General features: G+C 30.9%; 2 protein-coding genes across 2 annotated transcripts; one reads left to right on the forward strand and one right to left on the reverse strand.

Annotated features, from left to right (window-relative positions):
- Positions 1–557: 557 nt before the first annotated feature.
- On the forward strand, positions 558–7,566 carry LOC114182091 (ribosome biogenesis protein WDR12 homolog). The gene is made up of 13 exons (XM_028068848.1): positions 558–901; positions 998–1,095; positions 2,807–2,913; positions 3,548–3,583; positions 3,696–3,781; positions 4,378–4,436; positions 4,519–4,629; positions 4,734–4,856; positions 5,325–5,468; positions 6,499–6,607; positions 6,698–6,834; positions 6,933–6,968; positions 7,093–7,566. Exons 1-13 carry the CDS (start codon positions 733–735, stop codon positions 7,183–7,185), a joined length of 1,308 nt encoding a protein of 435 aa, XP_027924649.1. The 5' UTR covers positions 558–732; the 3' UTR covers positions 7,186–7,566.
- A 605-nt stretch (positions 7,567–8,171) lies between these two features.
- LOC114182090 (UDP-glycosyltransferase 83A1-like) lies at positions 8,172–9,956 on the reverse strand. Its single transcript, XM_028068847.1, has 2 exons — positions 9,377–9,956; positions 8,172–9,259 (listed from the first exon to the last, which is right to left on the reverse strand). Exons 1-2 carry the CDS (start codon positions 9,861–9,863, stop codon positions 8,385–8,387), a joined length of 1,362 nt encoding a protein of 453 aa, XP_027924648.1. The 5' UTR covers positions 9,864–9,956; the 3' UTR covers positions 8,172–8,384.
- Between the last annotated feature and the right edge of the window lie 4,762 nt (positions 9,957–14,718).

Below are 14,718 nucleotides of genomic sequence, written 5' to 3' on the forward strand. Positions count from 1 at the left end.
GTAGTATTAAAAAAGAATATAATTATATTATATTTTAAATGACAATTATTTTTATTTATAAACATATAATTTTAATTAATCAATTAAAAATATAAAAAAGAAATAGTTATTAATTATGAGTAATAATTAGATAACAAATTAAATTAAATAATGAATATATATACACGTGAATGAAATATATGTTCTGTATTCGTAAATAATATATTTAATAATATTTTTAATATTAAAATGAATCATAATAAATAAAATAAAATAAAATATATATTCTGTGTTGGTAAATTTTATTAAACAATCTTATATTTTAATAAATAAAAAACAATTTATGTATTTAATAAAATAAGTAATTGAATAATTGCTCTTCATTTTAAAATAACTAAATAATTTCTCTTTTCAAAAGTAATTGCTAGATAATTATTTTAATATATATATATATATATATTAAATTATATTATTTTCGTATTTTTCAAATAATTAGTCATATAAAATAATAAACTTATAAATTATATACCTATACTATACTACTAATAAAAGGAATTATTTTCTTAGTACCCAATTCTCTTACTACCAAACGGCATAATATCGTCTAAAACCCATGGACAGCTGAATATGCTAACTTGAAAACCGTTAAACCCTAGCTGCTGCTTTTTCTTCCTCGTCGCTTGGCGCTCTTCTTTTCTGGGGCTCCGTTTTCTCCTTAACCTTGCAGAATAAAAAGCGTGAGAGGAAACGAAAATGAATATGAACGAAGAAAATGGCGAAGGGAGCGCGAGGAGGATCCAAGTGCGGTTCGTGACGAAGTTGAATGCGCCGTTCATAGTTCCGTCCACCGCCATCGCAATCCCTGCAGACCTCACTCGATTCGGCCTATCATCTCTCGTCAACGCACTCATTCAATCCAACGGTAATTTCAATTTTTAATCTCATTTTCAAACTGTGCCGTGTTTGTTTTGGTTATTTCAAGACTACTGATGAAATTCCTTGGTGGTTGATTTTGCAGATTCTGATTATCAGCCTGAGCCTTTTGATTTTTTGATCGATGGCGAGTTCGTGCGGATGTCGCTCGAACAGTTTCTTCTGGCTAAGGGAATCTCTGCGGTAATACTTTTGAAATGATTACAAATCCTGTTCTACTTATCTTTACAATTGTATGATTGTCTGTATGACAGAAAGTGAACAATGTACATTGGTTTTATGTGTGTAGTAAGAGGATGCGATTTTTCCGAATAGAAATTGAAGCTGCCTATTGATGTTTGTGTCTATTTTATACACTCATTGTTATTTTCATCTTTAAGTTCACAAATTTAAACACTTATACTGTGTTTGGTGAAGAGGAGAGAATTAGGTAGGAAAGGAATAGAAATAGAAATCGATAAGAAATAAAAAAGTAATCAATAGCATTTTGTCGAAGAGAAATAGATTAGAGATGAGGAGAGAGATGGAGAAATGAGTAGAAATAGGCAATACCTCATCAGCCTGACTCTGAACGGGATAAAACTGGTGAACCTTTGGTCTGATCTAATCTCGTCCAAGGTATTTTGGTGCACCACTTTTCTGACTGCCATGCTTCACATCAGTCTGCCTACCACACCCTTTCTTCATGCCAATCCGCTCAACATCTACCATGCCCTGCTACTTTCTTATGTGTTCTTAAGATATATTGTAAAGGAAACTCCAAATTTTATTGGGGAGAGATGCTAATGCGTGTTTTAAGATCAATATAGTCACTACACTGATACATATCTTTAAAAAATGGAAGACAATTTTTTAGTACTCTATTTATGATATAAAATATATATTTAATAATATAGTGGGTCATGCAGTTCAACTAGTAACCTCCTGTTTCAATCAGTGTTCCACTCATCTAGTACCTCCTTGACTGGTCCATAACCGTTTGGTTCTGATAACACTGAAGATAGGTGAGAAACGGTATTGTGGGTCCTTCTACCACACCATATAATCTCAATTTCCCCCTCCTCTCAGTCAAACAAGGGTTTAGAGTTATTTTAAGATGACAAATTCTTTAAGTATGGGACTAAAATGAAATTAAGTGATTATGTTCAGCGACTAAAATGATTGACAGTGTTTAAGTTCAAGAATTAGAATTACAATAAGTGGTTTGGTCTAAAGACCAACTTGACAGTGTTATGTATGTACAAATGTAAACTTTAGCAGAGATTTTCTAATGTCAAGGCCAATGTGACAGAAAAATTACACTTTTGGGGGTCACTTTTTAGATTTTAATACTTTCAGAGACTGAAGTGACATTAAATTACACTTTCTAGAACCAAAGTGACTGTTGACCCATTTTTTATGGAGTTTAGAGTTTCCATGGATTGCAAATATATCTTGGGGAATTACATGTTTAGATAAGTAGAATTACAACAAGTGGTTTAGTCTAAAGACCAGAATGATAGTGTTTTGTGTGTACAAATGTAAACTTTATCATTTTCTAATGTCAAGACCAATGTGATAGAAAAATTGCACTTTTAGGGGCCTCTTTTAGATTTTAATACTTTATAGATCAAAGTGACATTAAATTACTCTTTTTAGAACCAAAGTGACTGTTGACCCATTTTTTATGGAGTTGTTTGGAGTTTCCATGGATTGGAAATTTATCTTGGGGATGCAAACAATAATTACGAATTTCTTTTACTTTATTTCTTTACATGGGAAACTGACCAATTGTTTCCTTTTGCTATTATGTAATATAATCATCGCTAACTGTTTTATGGAAAGGTAGCTAACTGTTTTTTTAATGATCAAGTATTGGAAAGGTAACTGACTGTTTTGAATGGTCAATTTATAGGAAAGGATATTGGAAATTGAGTACACAAGGGCGGTGGCCCCACGGAAGGAGGAAGACCCGTCTTTACATGATGACTGGGTCAGTGCTGTTGATGGTTCTTCTTCTCGGTAAGCTTGTTAATGTGTCATATTTTGATGGAGTTTCTTAGTTTGTGTTAATATATTCTATATTAACTCTTATGTTCGGTACTGCTGCTGGCAACTGTAATATGCCATTATTTTGTACGGGGCTCTCTGTGTGAAAGATTTTATCAAGGTTGAATTTAAGTCAGTGTGATTGGTTTTTGTTGACTTCAATCAATTTGTTAACCATATTTGGTGATAATGGAAAAAGTGATTGGAAGCAGTAGTTACTGCTTGGTTTATTTTTGCATTGGCAGTAGCCAGAGGACACAAGCCTAATTTTGAGTAGTTTTTTTAAAGTTTTGGCGATTGGGTTAATGAATGTTATTGTAAAGCCATTTTTTTAACTCATGAGTTCCCATTTTGAGGTGTATTTTGAATTGTGGTTGATGGTGACAGTGGCAGTATTAAGGGGAAACAGCCTAACCCTCTTTGTGAATAGGTTCTTTAGAGTTTTGGCCATTGAATTAATGATTAGTATTATTGTAAATACTTTTTGTTTGTTTACCTATAATTTTCAGTGATATAATAATTTTGATTTTAGTTTACTAAGTTGAATGGTTTTTTACCTGTATCTCATTCATTAAGAATTTAAAGTTGAGTGTTACTGTTTCTGCAGGTTCTTTTTGACAGGATGTTATGATGGTTTAGGGAGGTATAAGAGTCTTACCCAGTTTTGTTCTTTTAGAATTATTGGCATATCATATTATTGATTACTTTCTCCATTTACTTGGCTTCCACCGTTATATGATTAAATTATATTTTAGGGTATGGAAAGGTGCTGGATTATGCACTCATATATTGGAGGGACATAGTGACGCAATCACTTCTGTCAGTATCATCAATCCAGAAGGTAAGGAAGACAATTATATTCTCCTAAATATTGCCAATTTTGTTTCTGTCCATTTTTCTGATTGCTAGTTGTCATTTTTTTTATTGATATCCAATCTATTTCTGATGAGAAAATTATGTTTATATCTAACAGTAAAATAAAGCTTATGGCTGGTTTTCCTTGGCACTCTATTAATTTTGCTATTTACATATTTGTTCTTTCCCTATTCCTTTGTTAGACTGTGATATTATGCTTTATTTGTCATTAGTAGTATTTTAATGTTTTAACTTCCTTAAGGGATACTTTCATTTATATGTACAACTGTAGTCAAAATTGAATGAGTTTCTGAATGGAAAACTGGGGTGAGGGGGGGCTGGTGGAGGATCATTAACACAATTTATATGATTGAACTAAGCCTATCGTGGAATGCATCCTGGTGGGTACGTAGAAAGCATGTCGGCCAAAACATTCTGAATTAAATGATGTTGAAGCATTTGTGCTTTAGTGGGTGGGGATAGCAACATTTGTTGTTTCTGTGTAATCCTAATATTGTTCCATAATATATATAGTATTATGATTGAATTGGTACAACATATGAATATCTGTACTGTAATCAGGTCTGGAAACTGTTACGGTGGCTACTGCTTCAAAAGACCGGACATTGAGGCTATGGAAGGTAACTAAAAGAAACTACTAAACTACTGTTTCTTATGCTGTGCTTATGCTTATTATGTTATATTTTCCCATTTGTATAAAAGCTCAATACAGAAGAGCCTGTAAGCCAGCCTATGAGGGTCAGGGCTTACAAAATCTTGCGTGGTCATAAGTCTGCTGTACAGAGTGTTGCAGTGCAGACTTCTGGAGAAATGGTTCGTATTTTCTTTTCTATTTTTCTTCACCTCTCTCTCCTTGGTTTATGAGTACGGTAATATAGCAGTCTGTAACATTACTCTTCCTTGTTTCTCATGCATAGGTTTGTTCTGCTTCTTGGGATTGCACCATCAATCTATGGCAAACTAATGACTTTAATGGAGAAGATGACCTGGTTTCTAAGAAGAGAAAAATTGGAGGTCAAGTTGAGGAGTCTCAATTGGAGGTTTGTAGAACTTCCTTACATCTTATTGTTTAAATTATGCTGTCGAAATTGCAATTTGTGTAGTCACACATATTTCTTCCAAATATTTTGCATTTTGAAGTTTGTTTTAACTTTGACTTCTAAGGGATCATCAGATGTGACCCTTTGCTCTTCTTTCTCTGCATATTGTAATTGATGAATGGAATAGTAAAAAGTTAAGTAGGATGCTGTGTTTGCTGGCACTAGGGGCCGGAGGCCATGTAGGAAGATGTTTTGAAGCTATTCTAGAAGAAATTTGATCATCTAATTCTGAGTTAAGTTCAAACTTATGTTAATAACTATTGTAGACTTGTAAAATAGTTATTTAAAACCTTGTAGATTTTGTTACAAGCTTATTTGCCGTTTATTTCCCTTTTGATGTATGAATCTTTTGTCTTCAATGACATTTGAGAAATAAGTTTTCATCTGTTGTATTGTATTGTATTGCAGGGAGAGGCTTTCACTACACTTGTTGGCCATACACAGTGTGTATCTTCTGTGGTTTGGCCACAACGGGAGTCAATATTTTCTGCATCATGGGATCATTCTATTAGGAAATGGGATGTTGAGACTGGCAAAAACTTGACAGATATAGTAAGTTGAAAAGTTAATGCCCCCCATTTTTTTTTTTTTAAATTGTACACATTTGAAGCGTTAATTTTTTTTCTATAGACAGAACTGTGACATTATGCCATTTGATGTCATTTGATGCTCTGCCAATGGCTAATTATTTGTGTATAGTTAGGCAACTAAATTAGAACTGGTTTATGGCACACTTATCAATTTTCTGCTGTTGTTCATTCTATGAATGTCAAAATTGTCATTTCTTTACCAATTGTTCTTGTGGCTTGAACTTATTTGTTTCTTCGGATAAGTTTTCTCTAGTCCTTTTACATAGTGTACTAGATCTTCTACATTTTTTCCCGGTCGATTATTGATTATGATGTTTTTACTTGGTTCTGGTAGTAGTCCAAATTTGTCTTGTTATGAAGCAATCTTTGTTTTGGACCTTGTTTAATCTTAGTTTAGGATAAGTATGTTCTAAAACATAATTAAGTGCTTACTGGGCTATAGGAATTGGAACCAAGATTGAAACCGCTAGCTCGCCTAAGTTGTGGTCACTCCTAGCCCATCTAAGTTGTAGCCTCTTTTGGGGGTTGTATAAATTGCAACCTCAAGGGTTATGATTTAATCCTACATTGACTACAGGTATGACTGATAATATCTTATAAATCAGTTTTATGGTGTTGAATAAGGTTTAGTGGTTACTGCTAGCTCACGTATACTGCTGTCTCCTTGGGAATTGCCTAAATTGCACCCTCAAGGGTAGCGGTTTTAGTCTCACATTGACTAGTGATATGATTAAAATAGAAAATAAATAGGGTACAAATCTCATTTTACAAGTTGATTTTATGACTTTTTTTGTCTTAATCTATGTTCTATGACTCTGATTCAATATGATGGATGTCATGTTTTCTGGTTATGAGCTTCTTTTTTCATTTATTGGTCTAAATTATATTCTATGCAAAATTACTGTTGAAAAATAGGGTTTGGTACTCAGAAATAGAGTAGGAACACTACTATAAAAGTCAATGTTTTAGATTATATTGTCTTCTATGTACAGTTCTGTGGGAAAGCTCTCAACTGCCTGGATATTGGTGGGGAAGGTTCTGTTCTGATAGCTGCTGGTGGTTCTGACCCTGTCATTAGGATTTGGGATCCTCGTAAGCCAGGTGATAAAGAAACCTAGTTGTCATTTTTCACACCTTGATAGTCAATTACATGCATAATGGTATCTTATAAAACATTCTTTTTCTTTGCAGGCACTTCTGCTCCTGTTTTTCAGTTTGGTTCTCATACGTCTTGGGTTTCAGCCTGCAAATGGCATGACCAATCTTGGTTTCATTTACTTTCTGCATCCTATGATGGGAAAGTTATGTTGTGGGATCTGAGAACTGCGGTAATATATCTTTATTCTTCATAGGAATTTTTTTCTCCTTGTGTGATTATATGTCCATCTTTGTGCTTTTTCATGATTTTTCTCCGTTGATGTTGCAGTGGCCACTTTCTGTCATTGAATCACACAGTGATAAGGTATAAAACATTCTTACCATGTTTTTGCTTGAAAATAATACCTTTCCACAACTGAAAATATTTGTGTTTTATGCTCGAGAGTAGCCAAAATTGTCATTAATAGAATTGTCATTCTTTAACTCAGGTATTGTCTGCTGATTGGTGGAAAAGTGACAGTGTTATCAGTGGTGGAGCAGACTCCAAACTTTGTATTTCTTCAGAAATCCCTGTAAAGTAAGGTAAACTTAAATCATATTAGGACAATTATTTTTTGAGGCGGTGGGATATTGGCAGATATTTCTTGTGGGGAACGAGTCAAGTTTTGGCCAATTTTGTCTTAGGCTAGTCACAACTGTCAAGTATATCATCAGTTGTTGTGAACAAAGTTTTATTTGTGTCTTGCTAATGGCTATTGATGTAAACACTAAATTATTCATATAATTTTGTACGACAAATCTTCTAGCATTTTACTTATTTGTGCTCTATAGTTTTTATCTCATTGGGTTATTTCTGTAAACACAACTGTCAAGTGTTTATCAGTTGTTGTGGACAAGGTCTCGTTTATGTCTTGCTAACGGCTATTGATGCAAACACTAGAAGTTATTCATATCATTTTGTACGACAAATCTTCGAACATTTTACTCGTTTCTGCTCAATAGTTTGTTCCTCATTGGGTTATTTCTTGCATTTTGGTTATTCATAATTCTAAAATACTCGCAGTAATCTCGATCATAAAGTATAGTGCTTATTGAAGGTTTTCCTTTGCCTGACTGGTTCAGATCTTGGTTGTGGCCATGGAGCGGTTAAATTGCATTCCTCGTATGATTCATGCTATATTAACTTCCAAGAAATAAATATATTGTTGTATGTTCTGCAGCTATAGAGAATTAGTGAAATATGAACTCACCATCGATGTCTATCATCCATTGTCGATCATCATTGGGATGCTCTATCCCCCACACCAACTATGCCGCTGACACAGGAAAGAAGGCTGCTTCGAATTCTTCTCTGCAACCGCAGACCATGGCTGTTTTCTTTGACTTGAACTTGGTAGTGGTCAAAAACAGGCCTTGCATTCATTTGGTAATGCTAATTCTAATGGGTTTTTATCTCTTCGACTACAGTTTTTTTAAACACTCAAATTAAATTCTATTTGAAATCTACCATTGCATGTGAGTAGTTTTATATAATTTTCAATTTAACGGCTCAATATTCTTAATTTTCTCGTCACGAACTCTGATCTTAGCATAATTAAAATTACAGCACAACTTTCAAAAATAGAAACATCACAATTTAAGCTGCTACGTAATTGACCTGAAATATAATATAGATCAAATAAATTACACACCGATACCAAAGCCAACTTAACCATTAAAGAGAACGCTTCTATCTTGAACACTGCATGAGTTAAGACAAGAGACATAGATAGCTATACTTTCAAGATTTCAGCCAGCTTAACAATCTACCGACATTCTCTGAAGATCCACCACCTTCTGCAATGTTGTTCATGACCGTCTCTTTAAGTTCTAGACTTCTTGTTCTTATTTGTTCATCACTTGTCAAACGGTCCAGTTTTTTCTTAATCTCCCAGCGTGACACAAGTCCATTTTCATCAGAGTTCAATCCCAATCCAACTTTCAACTCATTACAAATGTAATTCCTGTTGCGAAACTGGTCAGTAAAATAAGGCCAGCACAAGAAGGGCACCCCACTATACAAACCTTCTATGATAGAATTCCAACCACAATGGCTAAGAAAGCAAGCTATGGAAGGGTGGTTTAGCACCTTCAATTGAGGGGTCCAACCAACAATCTTACCTTTACTCCCTAAGAATTCATTGGGAAATGCCATCTTATTGTCTTGTCTTACAACCCAAAGAAAGGGTCTATTGATGAGGTCAAGCCCAAGAGCTAGTTCATTGAACCGGTTTTGGTCAAAAAGAGTGAAACTACCAAAGGCAACATACAAAACAGAAGAACGAGGTTGTTGATTTAGCCAATCTATGCAAGAGTGATCTTCTTCCCAGAACTGTCCCAATGATCTTGCAGTTACATTTGTATTGTCATAACTTCTCAACAATGGACCAACTGGTAGGAGCTTTGGAACACAAGATAATGTACTAGGTTCAAGTTCATATGTGGTATTGCAAATGCACCACTTAGCAAGATTTGAATTCTGCATACAGTGCACCAGATACTTGAATATTTTCTTCTCTGTTGTTGGGTTATAGACGTTGGACCACCAAATTGCTTCTGTCTCCATCGAAGGCATGCTTGGTGATATTTGAAACGTCCCTTTTGTAATTGGAAATCCTACAGTGTCAACAAAAACAGAGATATTATGTCTGATATGACAGAACAATTTAACCTATTCATTTCCTAATTTCACAAATAGAAAAATTGATTAGTGACCTGTTGTGATGTACATACCATTAGAATCTATGATGCCATCTTGAATGAGCTTAGGGATGTTGTATTTCAAGGCGAACATAGCTGCTGATGCTGTGCAGAAGAAAATTCCTTTGATTCCCAGCTTTCTCCCTACTTCCAATGCCCATCCCATTATGACATCAGCAACTATGCATGTGATTCTGTCACCACCATTCACATGAATATCTTCTATGAGCTTCTCTAGCATGGAAGGCATGGTGCTTACTATAGAATCACATAGCTTACCCAAATCACTTCTGTCATCATCAGCTTCTAAACCATCAGGGATTGAAACCAGCTTTATGGTTGCTGATTCTTCAAGGCTTTCTTGCTTTCCCACCGAACTCATCACCCTCTTGTGGCTGACATCTGTGTTCACAAAACTGATTTTGCATCCATGTTCAACCATCTTTTGTGAGAAGTTCATGAAGGGATTCACATGTCCTTGGACTGGAAATGGTACAACCAACAGATTTGGATTCTTCATCTTGGTTGCCTTGCCTTTTTTGTTTTGTTTTGGTTTTGAGGCTATACTTAACACTATTTGGGAATCTCAGTGGTTTCCACTTCTCATATACATATACTAGGTTTTGTTTGTATGCTGAAATAATACATAAAAAATGGAAATGATATGTAAAGGAGAGTAGGAGTGGTTTATTTTAATATTAATGAAAGCAAAAACAATATAACTTTACTTTGTTATTTGGATAAATCTTGTTATAAATTTTTTTAGGAAAAAAATATTAAATCAATCTTTTGGTCCTGTAATTGAACAAATTTCATATTGTTTATCTACTTAAAGATAACTACTTTTAGGATTCCTGTATATATTACTTTAACTTCTATCTCTAGATTTAGACAATAAAAACCAAACAAAGTTAAAAATATATTAATAAAAACTAAAAAAAAGGATAACTCATGTGTATGAATTCAAATGACTGATTTTAAAATATGATCAATAAAAGATGAAATTCTACAATTTAGGATTAAATAAATAATTAAATAAAAATTAAAATGAAAAGAATTTTTTTTTCTGTGTTAAGTCAGCATCGTATCACATGATAGTGACAGTATCATGTGTTATTGTCACAAAATATTATTACTGTTACGTAACACGAAACTGACTTAACATGTGACATTTTTTTTAAATATATATAAAAAATAAAAAATAATATAAAACAAATAAAAATTTAAAAATTATGAACTAATATGTGACTTATCTTTAATAATATTAATAAAAATAACTAAATTATATTTCATTTTTAAAAATAAAAATTTAATTAGAAAGAAAATTGAAGATCGAATTGAGATTTTTATATAAAATTGAAATAAAGACCTGATTAAACCCATAAAATAATTTGTCAAAGTTTTCTCGTATCAACTTCTTAAGAAAATATTCTTAATTTATGTATAGACTAATTTATATATACTAATGATTTTATTTACTGTGTTTAAAAAATGTTAATGATGGATGTCATCTCGAGCACGCTGCGGACAGCGCAAAACTTGGTAATGGTTAGAGGATAAGAACGAGTTATATAAAAATATTATATATCCAGTAACTTGATCGTGAATTGTGATTTTTAAAATAACCCTGATATATAAAATAATTTATATACATCAAATTCAAATTAGTGATCGGGTCGGATACGGATAGTACTTACTCGTAAAAAAATATAAAGTTCGTTTATTATCTGTTTGTTTATTCATCGAGTATTTACTTAAAAAATATTTGTGAATATTTTTAAAATTCGTGGATACTAGTGGATATTTGATACCCACAAATATTTAAAAATATATATTTTATAATTTTTTTAATATAAAATTATAAAAATAAAACATAAATTAAATTAAATTTTAATTATAATTAAATTTGACATAATAAAATATACTGTTAATTTTAATTTTAATTAAATTTAACTTAATAAAATATAAATTAAATTTTAATTTTAATTTTTTTCGAATAACGAGTATCCCCAGGTACTGATAATATAATATTCGTACCGATCCATTTATTAGTAAATATTAAAATACCCGTTACCTGTGAATAATAAATATTCGTGGATATTAACTATCCGCCGCGAATTTTATCCGCGAACATGGATAGCCATCCCTACATCAAACATACAATATTTGTTTTTTTTTTTTACATATTATCCCAACCGGATATACTATTAAATCATAATCGGTAAGTAAAAGTTTGAATTTCTATTTAGAAGTCAAATTGAATTAAATGTAAATATATTTCTACAAATGATACAAGAATCATTTATAATTTATTAAGACTTTTATGTTACTTGTTATTAAATTATTGTTAGATCATTTTCAATATTTAATGTAAATTATGTTAAAAACTTTATACCAATATAAATACGGTTTAAAAAATGTATATATAATTATAAAGCAAATAATTATAAATGAAAAAGAAGATTAATTTTTTTATTGACCAGTTGGTACTGAAATAACAAAATGTCAACGAGATCAGGATGTTAATTATTAAAGTGATTGAGCATCCATCACTATGACCTCTGATTAGGTTATGATATTCAATGTCTATTGATATTTTATTTTATTTTAGATATTTATTTATCTTATTTATGTTGATTAGGTTAAACTTTGTTAGACATGAATCTAACATCTTAAAAATTCATGACTTAAAAAATTCACCTATTTATTTATGATTGATATTCTTTTATACTTTGATTTGAATTAAAATTTGTTCTAAAAAAATAAATGTACCTAAAAGAAGGTTATTTTTTTTAATCTCTATAGAGTTTAATGTTCATTACCGTTTGACTTCTCTCTAATACAATTTATCTATCGTTGGTAATATATTACTGACAACTTTTATTAATTCTCGAAAAGTTAAAATTATACTCTGCTTAAACCATGAATTTTGATGTAAATTTTGTTTTTTTTCAAATTTTAATAACATACCATTACTTCTTTCATTTATCATACTCTTACAGATGAAGAAAGCCACCTATACATATTATATTTATAAGTCAAAGATAAGGTTAGGTTAATGAATATAAAATTACAAAATAACATTATGGACAAGATTATTTTAAAAATACTTCCAATCACTTTATAATCGTCATGGATATAATTACTATTAAAAACAAGACTTAAATACCTTTTTTTTCTCATTTTCGTAATATTTGTTGCAGATGGTCCTCATTTTGACAGAATGTTTAAAATGGTCATCATTTCTACCGAATGTTTAAAATGGTCTTCATTCTCGCAATTCGTGTTTTATTTGGTCCTTTTTTGTAACGTCATTTAAATCATTAACGGAGCATTCTACATGTGACACACAATTTGTATTAGGGTGTGTTACGTGTACTGTACATATGGCTAATTAATGTTAATTTTCCAATTTAGGGGAAATTTTGCAATTAGGGAAATTTCTTCATCTTTCTTGAGCTCGGATTTACAGAGGAAGCCGCTAATACTTGCCATTTCATCATTGAATTGCAGTTGCGCTCTTCATTTCAATTTTCCAATTAATCATCATCAACGAGGTAAGTGGGTTAACTTGTACCACACCTGTACAATACACGTAACACACCCTAATACAAACTGTGTCACCTGTACAATACACGTAACACACCTTAAACCACTTACCTCGTTGATAATGATTAACTGGAAAATTGAAATGAAAAACGCAACTACAATCCAATGATGAAATGACAAGTATTAGCTGCTTCTTCTGCAAATCCGAGCTCAAGAAAGATGAAGATGAAGAAATTTCTCTAATTGCAAAATTTCCCCTAAATTGAAAAATTAAGGTTAATTAGAAAATATGTATAGTACACGTAACATACCTAATACAAACCGTGTCATGCTTCGTTAATGATTTAAACGGCGTTATAGAAAAAGACAAAACAAAACACGAATTACGAAAATGAGAATCATTTTAAACATTATGTCAAAATGAGGACCATCCGTAACAAACACTACGAAAATAAGGTATTTAAGCCTAAAAATAAATATTGATAACTATGATTTTGTTTAAAAATATTATTGTATATGTATTTACGATGATTTTATTAAAAACGCTGTGATGATTATGATAACGGTTGCTAATTTTATATATTTTAAAAATATTTAGTTTGTTTCTGTTGTTTTTCTTCGTTAAACAATTTGCATATATAAACAATAAGTGAGATTTAACAATATCATATAAAAGTAGAAAACAAGGATGAAATTAACTGTATAAAAAAGTTATAAATAAGTATTTATACTGTGAAAGAGTATTTTTAGGGGTGTAAGAGTCTTACCAAATTTTGTTCTTTTAGAATTCTGAAGCCGCTTCCTACATTTCATCTACATTTTCATAAAATTGTGAAACAACTTATTTGTTTTTATTTTCTTTCTTCTTCTTCATCTTTCTTCCTTTCTATTTTTCTTCTGCCAGTGCACTTTTCTCGTTACGTGTAATTTAAAATACAAATTTTATATTCTAAATTATGCAATTTAAAATATATATATTTTTATTTTGTATTCTAGATTATATTCCATACCATTGTAGGATTGTGCATTCCTAAATTCAATACAAATCCAATATTTGAAGATAAAATTGAAACTTTCAAATTAGGCCATTCCTTTCTGCACTTCGTAATTATGATCTACACTCCGTATAAATTTGTATATTTTAAATTGTAATATTTGAAATACACATTTTTAATTTTGGATTTTACATTTCGAAATATAAAATGTAAAATTTATTTTGAATTTCAAAATACAAAATTTACATTTTGTAATACAGCAATTTACGGAATGCAGAAAGAAATACATGGAGAAGAAATGTCACCATATTATTATTGTTTACTTTCTCCATTTATTGGGCTTCCAGTGTTATATGATTAAATTAGGTGACTTCTTCCTGCACCTCCAATTATTCTTCTGCACCTTAAAATTTTTTTTAAATTCCCACTTTATCTTTCAATTAAAAGTACCAATATTTTAATCTTCTATAACTAGCTCAACCTCCAAATTTTGTGTTTGAACAAATATTCACATCCAATACCTTATTATATTTCACAGATATCAACATCTGATATATAATTTTATTATTTTCGTTTATCATATGTTTAAAAAGTTTTATATATCATACGTCGACATCCTATATATACATACAAACAAATTTATATTTTATTTTTTAATTTATTTTTTGTTTTGTTATAATATATATACATATTTTATTTTATTTTTAAAATATTTATTAATAAATTAAAAAAATTAAAATATAAATAAATTTTTAAAAAATTAACAGTATAATTTTTTTATATATATATAGATTAATATTTTATTTTATATTTAAAATATAAATTAAAAAA

The sequence above is a fragment of the Vigna unguiculata genome, chromosome 4, assembly GCF_004118075.2.
Source record: "Vigna unguiculata cultivar IT97K-499-35 chromosome 4, ASM411807v1, whole genome shotgun sequence".
Classification (NCBI taxonomy): domain Eukaryota; kingdom Viridiplantae; phylum Streptophyta; class Magnoliopsida; order Fabales; family Fabaceae; genus Vigna; species Vigna unguiculata.